The 15484-nt window shown below is 42.1% G+C and overlaps 1 protein-coding gene across 4 annotated transcripts in view; it reads right to left on the bottom strand.

Annotated features, from left to right (window-relative positions):
• ZBTB8A (zinc finger and BTB domain containing 8A) overlaps positions 1–15484 on the bottom strand; it is a 34075-nt gene that overhangs the window by 6853 nt on the left and 11738 nt on the right. For 2 of the 4 annotated variants that reach the window (XM_077482009.1, XM_077482010.1), the window contains exons 2-4: positions 14670–14779; positions 6731–7665; positions 3384–3553 (exon numbers count right to left, since the gene is read on the bottom strand). In XM_077482009.1, coding sequence (XP_077338135.1) covers positions 3384–3553; positions 6731–7665; positions 14670–14695 — 1131 coding nt within the window. In that variant the 5' untranslated portion in view covers positions 14696–14779. Of the gene's footprint in view, positions 1–3383; positions 3554–6730; positions 7666–10410; positions 10980–14669; positions 14780–15484 lie in introns of those variants that run through there. The other 2 variants (XM_077482012.1, XM_077482011.1) reach the window with 2 other exon arrangements.

Below are 15484 nucleotides of genomic sequence, written 5' to 3'. Positions count from 1 at the left end.
TGCAAGAAAATGGAAAATTGAATAATTACCTTTCTGTAATTTTCCTTTCCTGGTGCTTATCCATGGCAGCAGCAAAAAACATGGTTGGATGCCCCTCCCACAACCAACAGGACCAATTTAACTCTATAAAAGAGAGTCTGCACTCCCCACGTCATTCTTGTAACTAGTCACAAACATTGAGGATTATAGAAAGATAGGGCATATGCTGCCATGCATAGGCACCAGGAAAGGAAAATTACAGAAAAGTACGTACTCAATTTTCCGTTTTCCTTGTGCCTCCAGGGCAACATACACATGGTAAATAACTTGCTCACATGGAGGGTTGCTGCAAAAAAAATCTTGTTTAATTTTGATTACAAAACAGAACTGTAAAGCTTTTTTCCTAAAATTGTGGGAAGTGCAGCTGGACACAGACTGTAGTAAAAGACGACCAACTTGCCGCACAACAGATCTCCAGTTTCTGGAGAGACTCATGCTAAAGCTGCCCAAGAAGAGGCCAATCCCATGTTGAGTGTGCATTGATAGGTTTCGGAACTGGAAGAGCACTGGCCAGATATTTCTGTATTAGATGCACAATCCAACTTGCTAAAGCTCTTTTGGATGCTGCCATTCCCCTTCTAGCACTATTAGGGATTACAAAGAGGTATTGATCTTTGCAAAAAAGCTGCCGTTAGCTCAATGTATTGTCGGAGAGTCCTTGCTCATGTAGTTTTGAAGTTGCTGGGTCTTCCTTGAAAGGCATTCCTGAGATATAGAGCTATCTATACATACACACACATATATATATATAAAAATTTATTACACACAGGACTTTGGGAATGAACTAGGGTATCGGTTGTAGTACCACCCTGTCCGGGAAGAACGTAATGTAGGGGTCTTGAGCCCCTTAGGTTTGGATTTCCTAAACTCTATGGCCAGAGGTGATGGCAATTAGAAGGGCCGCTTTAAAAAGTTATATTTTCTAGAGAACATTCTTCAATGGGTGCTAATGGAGGAGCTGTAAGAGTATTGAGAACCAAAGGTAAATCCCACTTCGGATATAGCGTCTTCACCTTAGAACTGCCCTCTGAAAATGCTCTATCAGATGGTTCAGAGCCCATCTGATGTCTGTTTGAGCTGATAAGGCAGAGACTTATACCTCAAGGGTACCAAGGCTGGATTCACACCTATGCATTTTTAGTGCATTTTGCAGATTTGCACAACAGAATGTGTTCCATAGGAAACCATGGTGAATGGACTGTAGTACAAATCTGCAAAAAGCACTAAAACTGCATAGGTGTGAATCCAGCCTAAGACCCAGACCTAAATCCAACCACTTTGTAGAAACGATAGAATATTGTGAACACCTGTTTTTTTTTTTTTTTTTTTTTTCTTTCATAATCTTTATTTTATAAATTTTCCATTTTACACAAAACATAAGAAGGCAATTTTGAATATCTTATAAAAGCAGCCATAAACCGTTGCCGAAAATTATTCATAATTCTATATCCTATTGTGGTCTATGTTTGAGTCTTTTATTTTCTCAACCAGCATGTCATCCAAGATCGCAAAATTGCCAGTCCAGACTCATAAACTAATAAACATTAACCCATATAACCCTACCCAAAAAAAAAAAAAAAAAAAAAAAAAGTAAAGCCCTACAGAATTGCTCTACATATAGTTTGATAATATTGCTGAGGTTCTGAACTCCTCCCATTGTTGCGATGTCTCTAAGGTTTGTTCTCCAAGACCTGCTTCTGTCTTTATGGTCATCTCAGTGAACACCTGGTTTTAAACGAGTTGAACAGGTTAGTTTCTGCAAATTCTGAGAAATTTTGCCATATTGGTGGATGACTTTATGGCCTGAAGCAGGGTCTGGATTATTTTGGGAACGTCCCAACTTTTCCAGCCTCTTCCGCTCAAATTTCCAAGCCCTCACATGCAGAATCTCTGGATGTGGATGGAAGAAGTTCCCCTGAGACAGAAGGGCTAAGGGATTGTCCAGAGAGCTTGGTCAGGAGTGTGAACCAAGGTCTTCTCAGCCAGTAAGGGATGACTGCCAGGATGGTTACTTGTTCCTCTGTTAGGCTTGATTCACATCTATGCATTTTTTTGTGCATTTTGCAGATTTGCACTACAGTCCATTTTACATGGTTTCCTATGGAACACCTTCTGTAGTGCAAATCTGCAAAAAGCACTAAAAATGCATAGGTGTGAATCCAGCCTTAGACGCTGAAGAAATCTCAGTATCAGAAGGATCAGAGGGAATGCATATACCATCTGGAAAACCCAGGGCTGAACTAGGGCATCCACCCCTGCTGATTTCCGGGCAGGCTATCTCATGAGGAATCAAGGTGTTTTGGCATGGAGTAGTGACACAAAAAAGTCTATTTGAGGCCTGCCCCATTGATGGCAGATCCACCGGAAAATGTTCTGATCCAAATACCATTCATTTTTGTTTGTGAACTCTCTTGATAGGTTGATCCGACAGTTGATTTTCAAGAATTGGATATAAGATGCTCTGAGATTTGTTAGGCCCAATATAAAATTGGGGCCACTCGGGTGGATAATGACCTGCTGTGTATCCCCCCTTGGTTCTGAATGTAGGCTACTGACGCTTTGTTGTCCATTTGTATCAAGATGGACTTGCCTCTCAGAAGAGATGCCCAGTGTGATATCACCATCCAGGCTGCCCATATTTCCAAAATGTTGGACACTGTGCCTTCTGTGTTGAACTGCCATCTTCCCTGGACCAACTGGCCTTTGCAGTGGGCACTCCAACCAATTTGTGCCAGAAGGCACACCCAAAGTGTTGCTGCCAAGCAGGAGAAGGTGGCTGCAGATGCCACAGAGCACCTAGGGCGGGTCCCTGATCCATGCGAGGGCTAGGAAACATTTGCTGAACATCTCTGGAGGAAGAAGAAACCAGTCCAAGGGCACATATACATCCAGGTATGGATCTCGTGCAGAAAACTCCAAAGTAGGGGAAGAGGGAATGTGTAATAAATTCCCAAGCTCCCAACACCCCAAAAGGATCCACAGAAAAACTGGCTCCCATACTCATTGGTGCATTTAGCAGCCTAAGTCCTGGGACTGCATCTACAGGAAAGCACAAGCCTGTAATGGTTGCACCAACGAAGTGGTGTGGTAAGGGCTTTTTCCAGGTGATCCAAGATCCTGCAGGCTTGAGGACTGAGAATAGAAATGACTGGGGGGGGGCTGACTTTCTTTTATAGAGTTAGAGTGGTCCTGTGGGTTGATTGGGGTGCAGCAACCAACCATGTGTATGCTGCCATGGAGGCAGTTCATGTGGTCTTTTTTTTGAGTTTTCCTAAAGGTATGCGAGTGTTCAGTAAAACATGATAAACAAAAACAAGTAAATTTGGTTAACTTTGAGTACATACAGTTTGGAAATGGTTGCGCAGATGCTCCAGCCGTGTGAACCTTTTCCCACATGCTTCACATGGATATGGGCGCTCTCCAGTGTGACAACGCAGATGACGCTTAAGATCTGCTTTGCGCTTCACAGTATGTGTACAGAAGGGACATTTAAATCTTACAGGACTTAAGTCATCTATAAAAATATAAATAATGTATGAACAATGTGTAAGAATTTACACATTTCCTGTAATAGTGCATGAAATCAAAAAGTTTGTGTTGGTTGTTAAAGATGAATATTAGACATGGTATATTTTTACATAGTGTAAAGAGGAAAGGATCACCGCTACTCTTGACTAGCCCACAATTATCCACCTGGGCTGGTGGGGAGTAGCGTTGATCCTATCCTCTTTAGGCTTAATAGCCCTATGGATTGGTAACAGGATAAGCCTGCACCCCATGTTCTGGGACACAGGGATATGCTTTCATCTCTACTTTGAGCCGTGCTAAACACAATATTTCTACATTGTTACATTGCTCCGGATTGGACTATGTATATACCATACTTGCCCGAAGACCCTGGAAGCTGGAAATAACTTAAGTAGACAACCCTACTCCAGTGATCGCCACTTGTTTCCAGGTCCCGTGCTGAGCAACTGGCCTGATGCATTCTGAATACAGGAGGTCAGCAACTCCGCATGGATCCATTCAGATGATGCTTTGCATTTTCTGAATGAATGCAATGGATTCTCTGATTGGGCAATGTGGAGTGGTGATATCCCACTATCCACCTCATCAAATCAAAGAACGCTTTGCATTCATTCGGAAAACAGTTTTGAAGTAAGCAAAAGCGTCCACACACTAGTGCCATCACTGATCTAACAGCATTAGCAAGTACATACTACAGTCTATGCCTGTAGACTGCCCACCTTTGACACATTTCACCAAAAGATGAAAGGAGGCCTCTACCATGGGACAACATTGAAGCTCCACTACAAGAGATACAAACGGTCAAGATAGCTTATTGCTGGAGTCTTGTTCCCTAAGGAAATTGTGGAGCAGCTATGGCGGAGCTGCTGGGCGTGCCCGGTGGTTGCGATGACCGTCGGGCACCCGCAATCACTCCACACAGAGATCTGTCTATTTAAACAGACAGATCTCCATGCTGTCAGGGGTGAGGAGCGCATTCTGTTCATACTAAGTATGAACAACAGATCGCTCTCCTCACCCAGGCAATCCTATCCCCCACCCAATTAGAATCACTCCCTAGGACACAAAATTAACCCCTTGATCGCACTCTACTGTAACCCCATCCCTGCCAGTGACATTTACACAGTAATCAGTGCATTTTTATAGCACTGATCGCTGTATAAAATGGCAATGGTTTCAAAAATGTGTCAAAAGTGTCTGATCTGTCTGCCATAATGTTGCAGTCCCAATAAAAAATTGCTGATCACCACCTTACATGGTTAGATTCTCAGCTGGTTCCGAAAAGAAATTGGCTCTGTGTATGGCTGCCCTAACTGCTCAAAGTTTGTTAATGCTGCTGACATCACATCCATTATGAGAGATATAGATATATATATATATATATATATATATATTATTTTTTTTTCCTCTATATATACATAGACAAACACACACACACACTGAAGAAATAACACTTTGCTACAATGTAAAGTAGTGAGTGTACAGCTTGTATAACAGTGTAAATTTGTTGACCCCTCAAAATAACTCAACACAGCCATTAATGTCTAAACCACTGGCAAGAAAAGGGAGTACACCCCTAAGTGAAAATGTCCAAATTGGGCACAATTAGCCATTTTCCCTCCCCGTTGTCATGTGACTTGTTAGTGTTACAAGGTCTCAGGTGGGACTGGGGAACGGGTGTGTTAAATTTGGTGTTATCGCTCTCACTCTCTCATAGTGGTCACTGGAAGTTCAACATGGCACCTCATGGCAAAGAACTCTCTGAGGATCTGAAAAAAAGAATTGTTGCTCTACATAAAGATGGCCTAAGCTATAAGAAGATTGCCAAGACCCTGAAACTGCAACACAGTGGCCAAGAGCACACAGCGGTTTACAGGACAGGTTCCACTCAGAACAGGCCTCACCATGGTTGACCAAAGTAGTTGAGTGCACGTTCAGCGTCATATCCAAAGGTTGCCTTTGGGAAATAGATGTATGAGTGCTGCCAGCATTGCTGCAGAGGTTGAAGGGGTGGGGGGGGTCAGCCTGTCAGTGCTCAGACCATAGGCCACACACTGCATCAAATTGGTCTGCATAGCTGTCATCCCAGAAGGAAGCCTCTTCTAAAGATGATGCACAAGAAAGCCTGCAAACAGTTTGCTGAAGACAAGCAGACTAAGGACATGGATTACTGGAAACATTTCCTATGGTCTGATGAGACCAAAATAAACTTATTTGGTTCAGATGGTGTTAAGCTTGTGTGGCGGCAACCAGGTGAGGAGTACAAAGACAAGTGTGTCTTGCCTACAGTCAAGCATGGTGGTGGGAGTGTCATGGTCTGGGGCTGCATAAGTGCTGCCGGCATTGGGTAGCTACAGTTCATTGAGGGAACCATGAATGCCAACATGTACTGTGACATACTGAAGCAGAACCTGATCCCCTCCCTTCAGGGCCACAGGGCAGTATCTCAACATGATAATGACCCCAAACACGCCTCAAAGACAACCACTACCTTGCTAAAGAAGCCGAGGGTAAAGGTGATGGACTGGCCAAGCATGTCTCCAGACCTAAACCCTATTGAGCATCTGTAGGGCATCCTCAAAACGGAAGGTGGAGGAGCAAAGAGTCTCTAACATCCACCAGCTCCATGTGGTCGTCACAGAGGAGTGGAATAGTGGCCACACAAAATATTCACACGTTGGGCCCAATTTTGACATTTTCACTTAGGGGTGTACTCACTTTTGTTGCCAGCGGTTTAAACACAAATGGTTGTGTTTTGAGTTATTTTGAGGGGACAGCAAATTCACACTGTTATACAAGCTGTACACTACTTTGCTACAATGTAAAGTGTAATTTCTTCCGTGTTGTCACATGAAAAGATATAATAAAATATTCACAAAAATGTGAGGGTGTACTCATTTTTTTGAGACACTGTATATATGTGTGTGTGTGTATTAAATCAAGAGAGAAGCAGTCTTAGGGCTTTTGGATGGCTACACAAGGGCGATTTTACCAGGTAAAAATGTGCATTAAATACACATACAGTATAATCTTAGATAGTCCTGTAAAAAAATGTTGTTGAAATTAATGATCTGGTGACAGGAGACAGAAAAAGGCAAAAATTACACTTTTAAAATAGCCATGTAAATTAAACTTTGTAAGTTTAGGGATAGTCTGATCTCACCTTCATTCCAACCAGACATGACACCTAAGATGGTTGGCATTGCTTTGTACAGTTCATCTGCCTTTGAAACCCGTGGTATGCTGTCCTGCTCCCCAGATTCTCCATGCTGGGGTGATTCTGGCCAGCTTTGTGCTGTATCACCTTCTTCTTCTTCTTCAACTTTAGGGCACACCATATCTTCAGGAGGTTGTGAATCTTCTTCCTGTAGTGTGCTCTCGTCTTCATGAACAATGCACTCAGCAGTACCACCCACAAGATCACCTAGTGGCACCGATGATAGACATGCAGATGTTAGGGGCTCTGGCGTCAAGCGTCTGCGGTGCTTGCGGACATGCTCTGGTTTGCGTGAATGTTTAGTAAAAGGCCGTTGTAACCGTGAAGTGATAGGAGGAGGGTAATTGTATCCTGCAATAAAGCCACTGTGCTCTGCAGCTTCATGAATGTGTGTTGGACTGTATTCTGTCCTCCATCCTGCCGCATAAAGTCCAGTGCCATTGCTGCCATTGTCTTTGTCAGACAGGCTAAAGAAGCCATCTCTGTCTTTTTCATTAATGTCTAGTGATGATTTAATAAACATCTTACATACACTGATAACATCAGTCATCTGCAAGTAACTAGCAGCTGACATGACCTCAATGACGTTTTGCCCAGACAGAGGCAATTTGCCAGAATACACATAATCCAAGATGGCAGTGAAAGTGTCAGCAGAAAATACGTCAAAAGTGGCTGTTGTGGGTTTGCTGACATCCTTGCAACTTTGGGACAGTAGCATTTTGAAGTATCCGCTGCTTGCGAACAGAACATTACGATGAGCTTTAAAAGTCTGCCCTTCTACTGTGATGTGACAGTCACAAAACAAATCCCTTTTTCTTTGCTCATCCAACTGCTGCAGAAGACGAGTATGATGTGAAGAAAAATCCATCCTTTGGAGGGCACTAACAGAAGAACAGAAGTGAAGGATTAGTAAATGGATCACAAGGAAATATTAGAACTTTTCATGCAGTGTATATAAAAAGTCTACACACCCCTAAATGTCAGGTTTCTGTGATGTAAAAAAAATGAGACAAAGAAATAAAGTTCAGAACTTTTCCCCCCTTTACATGTGAACTATAAACTACATTGTACCCCTACCCATTCACCCCTAAGAATAGCAGTGCAGTGTACATAAAAACAAGACTGTTTTTGACAAGTCCTTTAATGAAAGTGAAGAATGTCCACCATTGAAGCTTTAACGGGTCTTCTTCGTCTGGTCTTCTCCCTCCGGTGATGTGTTTTTCCACTGGTCTTCTCCCTCTGCTAACCCTGTCATTTTGTCAAAATGGGGCCGAGTCACATGGTGATGTCACTGCATGGCCACGCCCCATGGCTATACAAGAACTGGCAGACATCGCAGATGACAACAGTGGGAGCCAGCGTCTGCAGTGGAGAAGAAAGCAGCAGAGGGAGAAGACTACAGGAAGAACACATCACCAGAGGGAGAACGAGAAGACGGGAGGAATAACACATCACCGGAGGGCGTAGACATGCTGAAGCTACAACGGGGGACATTCTTGTCAAAAACCGTCATTTAACAACGGCGCTTCCAGATTCCAATAAGCCACCTGCCCACAGACCCAACAACCACCACCCACGGTTGTTGGGAAGAGGCCCTTGTCCCCATTGTCCCCTCCCTTTCCTGACCTGCTGGGCTGCATTGCTTGCATAAGGGTCTGGTATGAATTTTTTTGGCATGGGGTTTTCCCTCAAAATCCATACCGCTTTGGTCTGATATGGGCTTGGAGGGGGCCACACGTTTTTTTTTTTTTTCAATTTTAGCATGCTGTTCCCGCTCAAGATCCTCAGAGCACAAGTCGCATGACAAAAGTCAATCAGTTAAGATGATGATAGCAACTTCCATTGAAATCAATGGGCTGAAATCATGTCCAAGTGGGACCAAAGTAGTGCAGGAAGCATTTTCACAGTTGGATCGACACAAGTCGGGCCGTCTAAGATGACTCTCACAGGGAACCCATTGATTTTGACATGTCATGGGACTTGTGCCCTGGAAGTCAGAGCACATGTCGGATCAGTCTGAACCAACCCCAAATAATGTAAAATTGCCTTTCTCTTTACGGTTTGTTTACCGTACTTTTTAACCACTTCCAGACCGCCCTATAGCAGAATTATATATATCTCCGACACCCACCGATTGTCTATAAAACACACAGAACAGAGATCTGCCTATCTAAACAAGGCAGATCTCCATTCTGACAATGAGAAAAAGGATTGATTTTTGTGTCCCTGCAAAAGCAGAAAACAAAATCCATCTCTTCTATTATTAAAAGCAGCACATACAGTACACAAAAACACCGGCAAGACACACAGTTAACCCTTTGATCGCCCTAGATGTGTAGCCCCTTTCCAGCCAATATCAGTTCCTATTTTTAGCAATGATCACTGTATTGTGTCACTGGTTCCCAAAAAGTCTCAGTGTCCGATTGTTGGCAGCAATATCGGAGTCCCACTATAAGTCGCCGATTTATATAATAAATAGTATGTGGCATACTATTTATTATACATGTCCATATATTGTACAGAGATCACTTTTTTATGTTGGCCGCTTCCTAATTTTTTTTCTTCATAGTGACATTTTGTAGGTATTTTTTAGGTTGTGTGCATTATTTATTTATTTATTTTTTACAAAAACATGTATCAGAACACATATTGGCCTAAATATATGAAGACATTTTTTCTTTTAAAATTTTATTGGATATGTTCTATAGCAGAAAGTGAAAAAAAAAAAAAAATATATATATATATATATATATATATATATATATATATATATATTTTTTTTTTTTTTTTTTTTTTTCAAACTGTCGGTCTCTTTTTGTTTATAGTGCAAAAAAAAAAAAAAATGTAAAAACGCAGTGGTGATCAAATACCACTAAAAGAAAGTGCTATTTGTGGGAAAAAATTACATACATTTTATTTGGGTAGGGCGTTGCATGACAGCGTAGTGGTCCGTTAAAGTAATGCAGTGCGGTATTGCAAAAAATGGGTGAAGGGGAGTAAATCTTCCAGGCCCTTTCCCCCCTGTCACTCTCACCTAGGTGAGAATGAGGTGTACTTGCTTCCCAGGGCATTCTTGTCATATATCCAAGGAGGCTGCAGGGACATACAGAGGCCTGTGGATGGAGCTGGTGTGTGTTTTGTGGGGGGTCGGCTGCTGGAAGCCAGAAGAAGCACAGGCCTCTAATGACTGAGGTGCACCAAGATGATGGAGTGAGACCTTGGCTGTGGCACTTGAGCAGCAGATCACAGCAGAACAACGCTGTACGTTTTCATTATAGGCCTGAACTAGAGCAAATAGACCGTTTTTATGACTGTGTATGGCTAAATTCACTGGTTTATTCTGTGCCTTTTAGCCCATTTAACTTCCTGTACAACTTTTTACACCTGAACTCTTTGTTCAGATGCCTATACTTCCAAAAAGACCGCTGTACAACCCGAGACGCACATTAAACCAAAAGCAAAACATGCACCAATGCGTTACCACAGTGCAACTGTGTGAATGGCCCCTTATTCACTCCAACACTCAATCTGGTGGAAAACAATGGTGTTGGACCCAGTCATTAAGAATAGAAAAAGACATGTCCATCAATGAATAAACGAGAAAATTAGATTTTTTTTTTACTAACCGAAAAAATAATTTGTTGCCTATATATGCTGAGTGTTTTGTCCCGTTTGTTCACTGAGCTCTTCAAGAAGCAAGGGAATCTGACCACCTGCTTCCACCTTGGCTAAGCTTTTGTTTTATACCCAGTGTCCTACTCCTGCAGGTAGTACTGTAACCCAATCTTGACTAATAGAGTAATGCCGCGTACACACGACCGGTTTTCCCATCAAAATAAATTCAGGTTTTTCCGACTGAGTTCCACTGAAACGGTCTTGCGTACGTACAATCACACCAAAGTCCTATTGTTAAGAACGCAGTGACGTACAACACGTATGACAGGACTAGAAAAAGGAAGTTCAATAGCCAGTAGCCAATAGACTCCGTCTTGTACTTGCTTCAGAGCATGCGTCATTTTTGGTCCGTCGAAACAGCATACAGGTGAACGGTTTTCCCGATAGGAATTGGTTCCGATGGAAATATTTAACCACTTGACCACTGGGCACTTAAACACCCTTAATAACCAACACTGGACCTATATGAAATTTTTGTCCTTTTTTTTCATACAAATGGAGCTTTCTTTTGGTGGTATTTAATCACCGCTGGGTTTTTTATTTTTTGTGCTATAAAAGAAAAAATACAGAAAATTCTGTAAAAAATGAATTTTTCTTTGTCTCTGTTATAAAATTTAGCAGATTAGTAATTTTTTCTTAAAAATGTTATACTACTACATATCTTTGGTAAAAATAAGTACAAATTGGTGGATATTATTTGGTTTTTGTGAAAGTTATAGAGTCCACAAGCTATGGCGCCAATATCTGAAAATCGATCACACCTGAAGTACTGACGGCCTATTTGAATTCTTGTGACCCTAACATGCCAGAAAAGTACAAATACCCCCCAAATGACCCCTTTTTGGAAAGACATTCCAAGGTATTTAGTAAGAGGCATGATGAGTTTTTTGAAGTTGTCATTTTTTCCCACAATTCTTTGCAAAATCAAGATTTTTTTTTCTTTTTTTTTTTTTTTCACAAAATTGTCATATCAGTTTATTTCTCACACAGCATATGCATACCACAAATTACACCCCAAAACACATTCTGCTATTACTCCCGAGTACGGCGATACCACATGTGTGAGACTTTTACACAGTGTGGCCACATACAGAGGCCTAACATGCAGGGAGCACCATCAGGCGTTCTGGAGCACCCAGGACAATTCTGACATTTCTCTCCTACATGTAAAAATCATCATTTATTTGCTAGAAAATTACATAGAATCCCAAAACATTATATATGTTTTTTTTAGCAAACATCATGGAGAATACAATGGTGGTCGTTGCAACTTTTTATCTTGCACGGTATTTGCGCAGCAATTTTTCGAATGCTTTTTTTTGGAAAAAAAAACAGTTTTGTGCTAAAAAAAAAAAAAAAAAAAAAACACAACACGGTAAAGTTAGCCCAATTTTTGCATAATGTGAAAGATGAAGTTACACCGAGTAAATTGATACCTAACATGTCACTCTTCAAAATTGCACAGGCTCGTGGAATGGCGCCAAACGTCGCTACTTAAAAATCCCCATAGGTGACGATTTAATTTTTTTTTTACTGGTTATATGTTTTGAGTTACAGAGGAGGTCTAGGGCTAGAATTATTGCTCTCGCTCGAACGTTCGCAGCGATATCTCACATGTGTGGTTTGAACACCGTTTTCATATGTGGGCGGGACTTACGTATGCGTTCGCTTCTGCATGCGAGCACATGGGGACAGGGGCGCTTTAAAAAAAAAAAAAAAAAATTTATTGTTCATTTTACTTTATTTATTTTAGTTTGACATTTTTTTCTCCAAAAATAAATTTTCTGATCACTTTTATTCCTATTACAAGGAATGTAAACATCCCTTGTAATAGGAATATGGCATGACAGGTCCTCTTTACACTTAGATATGGCGTCAATAAGACCCCGCATCTCACCTCTAAGCTGGGAAGCCTGAAAAAAAAAAAAAAAAAGATTCTGAATTTGATCGTATTGGCGAGTCGGTAGAAGCACCGGAGGGCGGCGGGAGGGGGGGGGTGTCTATGGCTGGATATTGCAGGGTATCACCGACTATGGCTGGGTATCTCAGAGTATGACGTTGCAGAGTATTGCGTTGCAGAGCATTGCAGGATATTGGAGGGTGTTGCAGAGCATTGCATGGTATTGGCTGGTGTTGCAGAGTGTTGCAGGGTATTGGCGGGTGTTGCAGAACGTTGCAGGGTATTGCAGGGTATTGCAGAGTATTGCAGAGTAATGCAGAGTGTTGCAGAGTAATGGCAGGGTATTGCAGAGTATTGGCAGGGAATTGAGGGGTTAATTTTCGGTGAGCAGCGATGTGGGCACTGCAGATGCAGCCCACATCGCTGCTGACACCGATCTCTTCCCCCTCCGCTGTTCCGATTGGTACAGAGAGGGGGAGGGAGGAACCGGCATCATAACATGACGCCGGTTTGTTTACAAGTGATCACTCCGTCATTTGACGGAGCGATCACGTGGTAAATGGCCGCTATGAGCGGCCGTTTACCATGATCCGTGATGCGCCAGGTCCTGTGGACCCGGCGGTCACAGATGCTCGAGTGCGCGCGAGAGCGGAATTCTGGGAGGACGTCATATGACAGCCTCCCAAAGTTAAGACACCGCCCTGTAGCCGTCATTCGGCTATAGGGCGGTTGTTAAGTGGTTAAACCATGTTCTATTTCTAGGTCCGTCAGAATTTTCATAAAAAAAAAAAAAAAAAAGTCAGATGAGGCATACACACGATTGGAATATACGATGAAAAGCTTCCGTCTGACATTCTGCTCGTGTGTACGCAGCATTAGAGATAGCTATGTCTATCTATGAACTCAAAGAAAAAGTTTATGGCGAGTACAAAAACAATCTTATTTTAGTGAATGAAGGGCAATTGCGAATAACTTCAATAAGGAACCCTTCCCCAGGGTAAGAAAGTTACATCTTCAGATGCTCATTTTGGACAAAGTCCTGCAGGCAGCAGTTTAACATCAACCTTGTAAAACTAGTTAAAGATGTAAGTGGGTGACCAGGTACTATTGGTGAAAATAACATGGGACAATTGCCATCCCAGTAGAAAGGACAGTTAAGTGGAAATGGAGGATCTGGGTGTAGATAGCATAAACCTGAAATAAAGTCTGGTGAATTCATTGAGAAATGGTGGCCAGAGCCTACTTGGCCTTTTCACTCTTGTGAGTGCTTTAAAAAAACAAAACATTTGTTTATTAGCCAATTTATAGAAACAGAGCGCCACAATTGCAGAAATAGTGTACTAGTTTCGCAAGTTTGGAATGTGTTTTAGTACAAAGAAACACAACATATATAAACATATCAAGCCTTAGGCCCCTTTCACACGATTGGGTCCACCTGTCTGCTTTTCAGGCGGACCTGATCGGGCCACCGATTGTCCTTTATGGGGAGGCGGATAACACATGTCCGTTGACACCCACCTGGTATCCGATCCGACAAAATCCGCTAAAAACAGATGTATGCGATACGTTTGCTATCCGTCCAGTGGGTTGGATCATATGGCAATCGTATGGAAATGGACAGGCAGTCTGTTTCAATCTGACTGGTCCATAGAGAAGAGTGGTCTCCATCCTTGTCCACTCTACATAGCGGAGCAGACAGGACCGGTCCCCTGCCTGCTCAGCGGGGATAAGTGGAGAGATTCCCTGCTGAGCAGGCAAACTCCGCTTGGACAAATTCACATCATGTGAAAGGGGCCTTAAAATTCTGTGAAATTACAAAATCAGTTACTCCGTAAGCAACACTTTAAAAGACTGTACAGATTATCAGTTTAGCAACATCCATACATTTTGGTACTAGAATTGTAGTTCTCACTCTGAGGTTCATGACAAGATCTCACATGTATTGCACAATTTAGGTCTACATACAAGTGCTTGCATTATGCGGCACATTTGAATTGGGGCGTGTATGGAGGTGCTTTTAAAAAAATATTTTGTATTTTTATATATTTAACATAATTTCATATTTTACACTTTTTTTAAATATTTGTTTAACGTTATTGCTATCACAGAGTGGCTAGCAAGCTATTACCCCAGAGGACTTTTATCTGAAAGCCCTTCACTCATTGTTAAAACACTAGTTTATCATAGCGTTTCTAAACGTACCCTGGTAAATAACGGATTAACAAAGTAAATTGTGTTACAGATTCAAAGCTGAACTCCAAGTAAACCACTAAATAGACAGATGAAATACATTTATAAAAGCTGGTTTACCTGCCAAAGAATTTTAATTTGTCCATTCAGTCCTGAGATTTAAAGTGCCAAACAGCACTTAATCTTCCTCTGCTGCAGTTTCGCTTTCACATCTTTTCCTCACCTTGCAACTGGACAATAAAAGGAGAAGTACACTGATTAGCTCTTCTTTCTTCTCCTATCAGCTGTTTCCCTGCACTGTAACACAAATGATTGGTTTGTTGTGTTGCTTCTCCCTCCCCTTCTGTGAGTTATGCTGTACAGGGAATGCTTGGGCTTATACCAGGTCAAGATCAAGTACTTAAAGCGGAGCTACACCCAAAAGGGGAAGCTCCTCTTGTTTGCTTCCCTCCCCCCCCCCCCCCCCCCCCCGTGCCATATTTGGCACTTTTTGGGGGGAGGGCCGAGCAGGTACCCATTTTTGACAGGTACCCGTCCCCACTTCTGGGAGACCTCGCCGCAGCAAGATTGCCCGGAAATTCGCAGTAGGGAAGAAATGACAGCGGCAGCACCCGCGAGTCGATTGAAAAATCAGCTGGGGTGTCGATATTGCGGAAACCCTGGACAGGGAAGTGTCCTAATATTAAAAGTCAGCAGCTACAGTATTTGGTGATGACCAAGCACACGTGAAGTGTGCGAAATGCGTCTACCCAGCATTCTGATGCCTGTAATTTTGGGATGTCTAAATAAAGAGGACTTTGATCTACAGTGGTATGCGGCCATTTCTTCTAATTTCATTTGAAGCTGCCGACTTCAAATTTTTGGACTGTTGAAGTTAAAATATAATAATATTATATATATATATATATATATATATATACACACACACACACACA

This window comes from Lithobates pipiens, unplaced genomic scaffold (assembly GCF_037356315.1).
Source record: "Lithobates pipiens isolate NorthernLeopardFrog02 unplaced genomic scaffold, aLitPip1_a1.2 Scaffold_16, whole genome shotgun sequence".
Taxonomy (NCBI): domain Eukaryota; kingdom Metazoa; phylum Chordata; class Amphibia; order Anura; family Ranidae; genus Lithobates; species Lithobates pipiens.
The sequence above is the reverse complement of the archived record's forward strand: the minus strand, read 5'-3'. Positions and strand labels throughout refer to the sequence as shown.